Source organism: Aphanomyces invadans (genome assembly GCF_000520115.1).
Source record: "Aphanomyces invadans strain NJM9701 unplaced genomic scaffold supercont1.19, whole genome shotgun sequence".
Classification (NCBI taxonomy): domain Eukaryota; phylum Oomycota; class Saprolegniomycetes; order Saprolegniales; family Verrucalvaceae; genus Aphanomyces; species Aphanomyces invadans.
Window position 1 is genome coordinate 884,461 of NW_008580164.1, and position 6,838 is coordinate 891,298.

Genomic DNA, 6,838 nt, shown 5'->3' on the forward strand with positions numbered 1-6,838 from the left:
GACTTTGAGCGTAGAGTAGATAACTTATCGAGTGTGCTTGCGACGTGTTCGCTTGAGGATTCGATCAATATGTCCAATATTGATCTACTCTGCACAATGGTTGATGATATGAGCACTGATACCGACGCCTAAGAATGAATCACATGACATTTACCTTTGTCGTGAAAGTACAAAAATTGAATAAAAACACAGTTTTGACCAGTTTCGAGTATACAAATATTAAGATAGCAGGGATGACGTGCTCAATCAGCACGTTCTTGTACACAGGGCGCGTTACGTTGATTGGGCGGAGTTCCTGCTTGCCGGCGGGACGGTTGCGTGACGATCGGGTGGCGGAGACAACTTGCGTGAAGTGCCGGGTTCCGATTTTGCCATGCAACCACTCGGCCTTGTCGTCGTCCCATCTTGGGCGTGCCACGGCGGAGAAGAATACCACTTTCTTGATAAAGCGCTTGCTCTGGGTGGAGCGATGGGGAGGGTCTTCACCCGGCAGCAGGCACATTCGCGACTTTATCTTGGTTGCATGAAACCACGTCTCATCCACGTGTACGTAGTCGTACATGTCGGCGAACTGGAAGTTGCTGTCGGGGCGCACGAAGTCCATGGCCCACTTTGCCCTGGCCACCTTGTTTGCATCCGTTAGCTTTGGTTTAATGAGGGAATTATACTTGACCATGAGACCGCATTTGTAGTAGTCTTTGAGCGCGCTCGCAGGGACGCCGATGGCATGCGCGATGTACCGGAGTGTTGTCCGACGCTGTGGTGGTATCGCGCGAATTCGATCTGGAAGGTCTGAGTACTTTTGCTTTCGACCAACGCGATTCTTCTTGAGAGAAGAGATATGTTGGCCCACTATCTCATGCCCAGGCTGGCCGTCCACACCGATTGATACGTTGGCACGCTTCCAGGTTTCGGCGATGGTATGGCGATTTCGACCAAAGATTCGGGCCACCTCATTTATGGCTCCATGGTGAAGCTGGCATGGGGCCTTTACCACACGAAGGAGCAGGTGGTCCAAGACAGCGCGGCGCTGATCGGACGTAAGCTCTTTCATCAAAAATCAGCGATGCGCGCCTTGATTTGCCGCTCAAAAGTGATCTTCATTCCTGCATTTTGGATGAACTTGGTAGAGTCCGAATTTTTTATCTTGATTTGAGTATTGAATTTTCATGTCAACTTGCTCGTCTGGATTGAACTCGTTTTTGTGTATTCGAGCCAATTGGATGCGTTGAATTGAGCTTTTTCGGCACCTATTTTCAAATTTATACAATTCAAACATTTGAAGAAAACACATCAAGTTTCGTCAAATGGCTGATCTATTTCCGTCTGGAGGTAGTAATTTGGTTGTTGAGATATCGCGCGGAAAAACTGGTTGACATTCATCTCTGTCAGAAAAGTCTATGCCAGCAATTTATTATACAATTAATCAACTCGAAACATTACCTGCACTCACCTACCACCACTACATGCCCCCTCTATCACCCCCGGGATCCCGTCGACGCACTAAGCAGTGACCGGGAGACTTCGGACGTCCGCAAAGCACTTGGGCTGTGCTCAACGCCGCACCATGTACGAAATGCTGTTAAGCGTAGCGGTGGGAGATATACTGCTCTAAACGAGCTTGTACAGATGTTTCTCTGCCATTCGTGGAGATATCACGGCTGTGGAGACAAACGTCGTGATGGTGACCATGCCGCCGATGTCGTCACAAAATACCAAGGTTAATTCTCTCAAATATATTGATATATGCGGTTATAAGTGGGGGTATATTTTGTAGGAAATTCAGGACGCCAAGTCAAGCGAACAAGTGACGAAATTGAAGCTGCGATTCGCGGGGTGCCACAAATGCACCGTCAGACCTTGCGCTCCCTGTCGACCGCCTGAGGAGTGCCCATGGAAGCGATATTTCGCCACACGAAGAAGAACCCTCGTTTCAAGGCCCGGTCGAAGTACGTCAAGCCTCACCTCGCCCCCGCGAACATCCAAGAAAGGCTCAAGTTTGCACTGCCCTTTATTCGACCATTGCTAGGTGGACGCCATCTTTTCACCGACATGAATGACTACTATGTGCATGTTGATGCAAAGTGGTACTACCGGACAAAGGTTGAACGAAGGTACTATGTGTACGACGACCAAACGGTGGCTGCTCGTTCGGTCAAGTCAAACGTTTCATAACCAAGGTTATGTTCCTTGCCGCAGCGGCTAGGCCACGACATGACCATCATGGGAGAAAGGAGTGGGACGGTAAGTTGGAGTTTGGCCCTTCGTTCAAGTAGCCCCTGCACAGCTCGGCAGCAAGAACCGGCCGAAGGGCGCCATGGCCACTACCCCTCAAACTGTTGATGCACCACTTGTTTAAATGTAAAATATGGTCGTCCCCGCCATCCAGGGAAAATTTCCTAGCATTGGTAGACGGGGTAATGTGCTGATTCAGCAAGACAATGCAAGTCCGCACAAATGTGTCACCACTGAAATGATTCGTGCAATAGGAGTTAGCGGAATTGAAGTTGCGAACCAGCTGTCGAACAACCACGATTTCAATGTGTTAGGCTTAGGATAATTCTTTTCAAAGCCAGTACCAAAAGTGCACTCGAACCATCAAGGAGCTTATTTTTGCTGTTGAAGACGCGTTCTATGAGTTGCCGACTGACACGCTTGCAAAGAAGTTATGGAATTATCCATTGAAATGCATGGTAGTAATGATTATTGACATCCTCACATGAAGAAGGATGCTCTAATTGCAGACTTTGCATCGTATAATGTCGAGTTTGACGCCACGTCTAAGAGAGCGCAATGGCTCATTTGAATAGCAGACTGGTTGAGTAGTTTCACCTCTATGCTCTGGTCAGTTTTCTTGAATGAGACACGAAAAAATTCTAAATAATTGCAGCGTGTTGTTTTGGAGTTGAATACAAAGCTCAAGACGTTTTAATGGCGCTGTGCATACTTTAATCAAGTGAAAAGGTACCTGAGAATTTTTGTGGAACGGAGTAGTAAGAGATATTTCCGCGAATGCTTTGTGTAAAAGTCATGCCAATTTTGGACAATAATGAAGCACGACACCTCCAACGAATCTCGTGGAGGTGTCTAACGTCCTGTGTACACAATATCGCTGACGCTCCAAGCACTTCACATGCTCCGGAGAATGTCGTATCGGTAGGTTGCAAGTGAGTTATCAGTCCATTACAGCTGTGTGCGCAATTCGAACAACTTGTCGAGTGAACAAACTCCTTTAAAAGGAAACAAGTAAAATTTAAATACGCCCGGCGCTGGAAATCCGTGCATCATTCTGTACCCGGAAGCTCTAGTCACCGTCATGGATACGTCGCCACAAAGAACTTGCGGATACATGCACTCACATGCTCAATTATCTCAAGAAACACCAACAACCGGGCTCAGTGCTTACATCCAACAACAGAAAGACGGCAATGGGCACAATATCCTTTTGAGACTCCTTCAAAACTTCTGCTCTCGTCACGGACACATCCACCAACAACTATGTTTCGCCAAGTGTATTGTCGCCGACCTTGAGAACACGCAAATAGATCTCACTCGTCGTTTTCATGGGCAGTGAAAACCTCCCTGATCACTGCATATACAATGTGAACAAAACTGGCATTCTGTACGACATGCCACTACGGTATACTGATTTCCCTCGCTAAGTCAAACGGTTCATTCTATGCAATTATCGTAATACATCCAAATATAGAGGTATAAATTGTTGCACAGGCTTCGAAAACCAATCAATTCAAATTCATTACAGACACGTTTGATATCAATATGGACAAGTCATTACACATGCGTTTGACGTCCTTGCATGACGTTGTCGATTTGGTCCAGGGCGTTTTGCTGGATGCTGCATGTGATGTTCATACAGGTCATGTCTTTTATGAAGTGTCATGCGCTCCTTCATCGCTGAAAATTCTAAGATTACTCGAGCACTTTGCTCCAACGCAATCAGCCCAGTTTCAAAATTCAAATTGCCTTTCCAACTTTATATGTTGACTCTCAGAGATTATTCACTTTGTGCCGTTCGACTTAGCGAAGGAAATCTGTATTTGGTCGAAGAATGGGGCAAGGTCGAAGGTGACGATGGGTGAGGAAAATTATTAATCATGATTGTGGTTTTGACCATGCGTCGCGATAGGGTGATGCTTTCAATTCGTTCATCATCATGGGTAACCTGATGGTCACCGTGCGACAAAGGAGCTGTTGCCGTGCCCAAAGGAGCACAACTACATCATGCAGCCAAAGGCGTCGATGGAGGCTGATGTTTGGAGACCATACTAGAGGTACATGCTCGCAGAGCGGATATCCAAGAAGTAAGTCCTTCTCGACACTTTGACTGTCACGTCAGCGAAAGTGTGTCGGCGAAATCGCTGTAGTTGGCTTTTGGAGTTTGCGTCTTGCAAGCCAACGCAACATCACATTGTCAACTGCTTAACGTCTCGATCATGGCGCCCTCAAACGGCACTATCATGAACTATGGATCGCATATGACATGGTTAAAACTGATCAGCTCGAGCCACACCAGGGAGGGCAGCGGGTCGAGGCTTCAAACTGGACCTTGTTGTGCTGGGTCCAGATGGTGAGGAAGATTGGATGTCCACTTCTGCCAAGATCAAGCGCATCACAATGATCAACAGAACTATCAAAGCGTGGGATTCGATCACTTCGGAGCAGGTTTGTAGGAGTTTCTTGAAAGCCATACCTTAACCAAAGTCAATCTTGAAACACATCAAGCGGCAAAAGCCGCTTCCAATGCCATCTTTGGTTTTTCGTTATATCTCGATATTCAGTAGTTTGTAGCCGCTCAAAATTGGCGCCAACGATAAAACCAAACGTGACGAAGATTTTGGCACCAACAGCAGTGAAAACGGTGAAACTTTGTCTAAGATATAGGCAAATTCCTGTCCGGTTAATGGACCTGCAGGGAAAAATTCCTTTCTATTTAAATACTACCTCTGGTCCAATATACTGTCGACATGTATGAATCGCACTTTTTCCAAATGAGTGATTTCTCATAGGCTAACCATACAATACATGCATGCTATTGGTTAAAATCTACACGGTAGTAAGCTCTGGTCAAAATCAGGGAATTTGGGCCTTAATTCGGCGTGAAGAGTAGCTTAAAATCACTCGTTTACTTTAGTTCGGATTCGTTTAAGCTGAATATCAGGGGATAATCCAATTTTGAACCAAACAAGGCCGAAATGCAAGTACTTTGCCCTTGAAAAAGCGGCTGATTACTCTATAGATTGGCGGAATTTTTCTAATATTTCGTTTCATTTGAATCAAAGAACGCGGGATCTCCCCTATGATTGGCACTTTTTCTTCTAGGTCGCTTTTGTTCTAAAGTTTGGCAACAATAAATACTTGCCTGAGGCGTTCCTGGTACGAAGCAAACACGGTCAATTGCCTCTTCGAGCAATATAATCAACTGCTCAAACATTCGTGTGCAACTGGAGGGCTGATTCACGCGTTTGGAAGCATGCATCGCTTGGCGGTGGTGTCGTGGCCGCTGACGTCGACTCGAAATTCACAGGTAATACTTCTATGATCTAGTATTCCGTGCACTAATTATGTGCTCCTACAACTGTAAATTCTCACAATTTGAGTTCCTTAGGGAATTATGTGCTCCTACAACTATAAATTCTCACAACTTGACTTCCTTAGGCATTCGGGGCTAAACACGACGGTGCCGTCAGCCAACATCAAACTAGCTAAAAAAAGCTCAATTCAACGCATCCAATTGGCTCGAATACACAAAAAACGAGTTCAATCCAGACGAGCAAGTTGACATGAAAATTCAATACTCAAATCAAGATAAAAAATTCGGCTTTGCAAAAGGTGATTGAGAAAACATTGGAGCACAAGGGGGGAACGAGTACAAGCTCCCTCATATGCAAAAGGATGCAACCATACAGGACTGTCTTTGTTTAATGTTCATTGCGACCCAGCAGTGCATCAAAGTGCCATTGCATTCCTGGATGGCGGTTGTCTTCCCAAGAAAGAGTAGCTGTAAGATTTTAATAAAATGTCATTGTATTTTGTAGAGCAATAGGGTGTATCGGATTTCGATACACACGTTAAGACATTTATCACAACTGGTGCATACTTTAATCAAGTCAATGTTGCCGGTTTCTATTTCGAGAACAAAGTGGGTACAATATTTATAGGATTGACATTGAAGACTGAATAGTCAGCCAGCCCTAATGGTCTAGCGGTATGATTCCTGCTTCGGGTGCAGGAGGTCCCGGGTTCGATCCCCGGTTGGGGCCATAACTTTTGGATTACATCTACTAGCATGAATTGCTGTTCACTGCCAGTACAACAGGGGAAGAGGTGCAGACAACGACAGAATTGAAGTAGCATACACATTCAAAACATACGAAAATGTATGAAGATGTTTTATCAACTTCAAGACCCGCGAACTGATCAACGTCACTGGAAACTCGCATGTTAATCTGCAGTGGGTAACGGCCATGTCCACCAAGCCTCTGACGTTCGAAGGTGACAAAGACGGAAGAATCAGACGGGTTCTGACCGCCCTGAAGCCATGCCAGACTCCAATGGCTTGGCCCAAATCATGGTTTCCATAGAGGATACATTGCTCGTTTCTTGACTCGCAATATAGAATGTTGTGAGTATTCGAAAAGAGTAGAATTTCAGTCCATAATTTGGTTGGCCGAAAATTGAATCGAACTTCGAATTATCTCGTCCAATCACATTTGACACATCATTCTCAACTCGAAGCTCAAGTGCTTCTTAAGTGCTGTTGTCATCTGAAGTGCTTTATTGCTACTACTATATTCTAGGCCACAATGTTGTGCCAGTA

The 6,838-nt window shown here is 45.4% G+C and overlaps 2 protein-coding genes and 1 non-coding gene across 3 annotated transcripts; 2 read left to right on the forward strand and 1 right to left on the reverse strand.

Annotated features, from left to right (window-relative positions):
* Nucleotides 1-139: 139 nt before the first annotated feature.
* Nucleotides 140-1,054, reverse strand: H310_09055 (hypothetical protein; the record flags this gene model as incomplete). The annotated part of the gene is made up of 1 exon (XM_008875018.1): nucleotides 140-1,054. The coding sequence occupies one exon, from the start codon at nucleotides 1,052-1,054 to the stop codon at nucleotides 140-142; it is 915 nt and encodes a 304-aa protein (XP_008873240.1).
* An 839-nt stretch (nucleotides 1,055-1,893) lies between these two features.
* H310_09056 (hypothetical protein) lies at nucleotides 1,894-2,359 on the forward strand (the record flags this gene model as incomplete). The annotated part of the gene is made up of 2 exons (XM_008875019.1): nucleotides 1,894-2,139; nucleotides 2,288-2,359. 2 exons carry the CDS (start codon nucleotides 1,894-1,896, stop codon nucleotides 2,357-2,359), a joined length of 318 nt encoding a protein of 105 aa, XP_008873241.1.
* A 3,850-nt stretch (nucleotides 2,360-6,209) lies between these two features.
* On the forward strand, nucleotides 6,210-6,281 carry H310_09057. Its single transcript has one exon. It is a non-coding gene; the product is annotated as a tRNA-Pro (tRNA).
* Nucleotides 6,282-6,838: the final 557 nt, after the last annotated feature.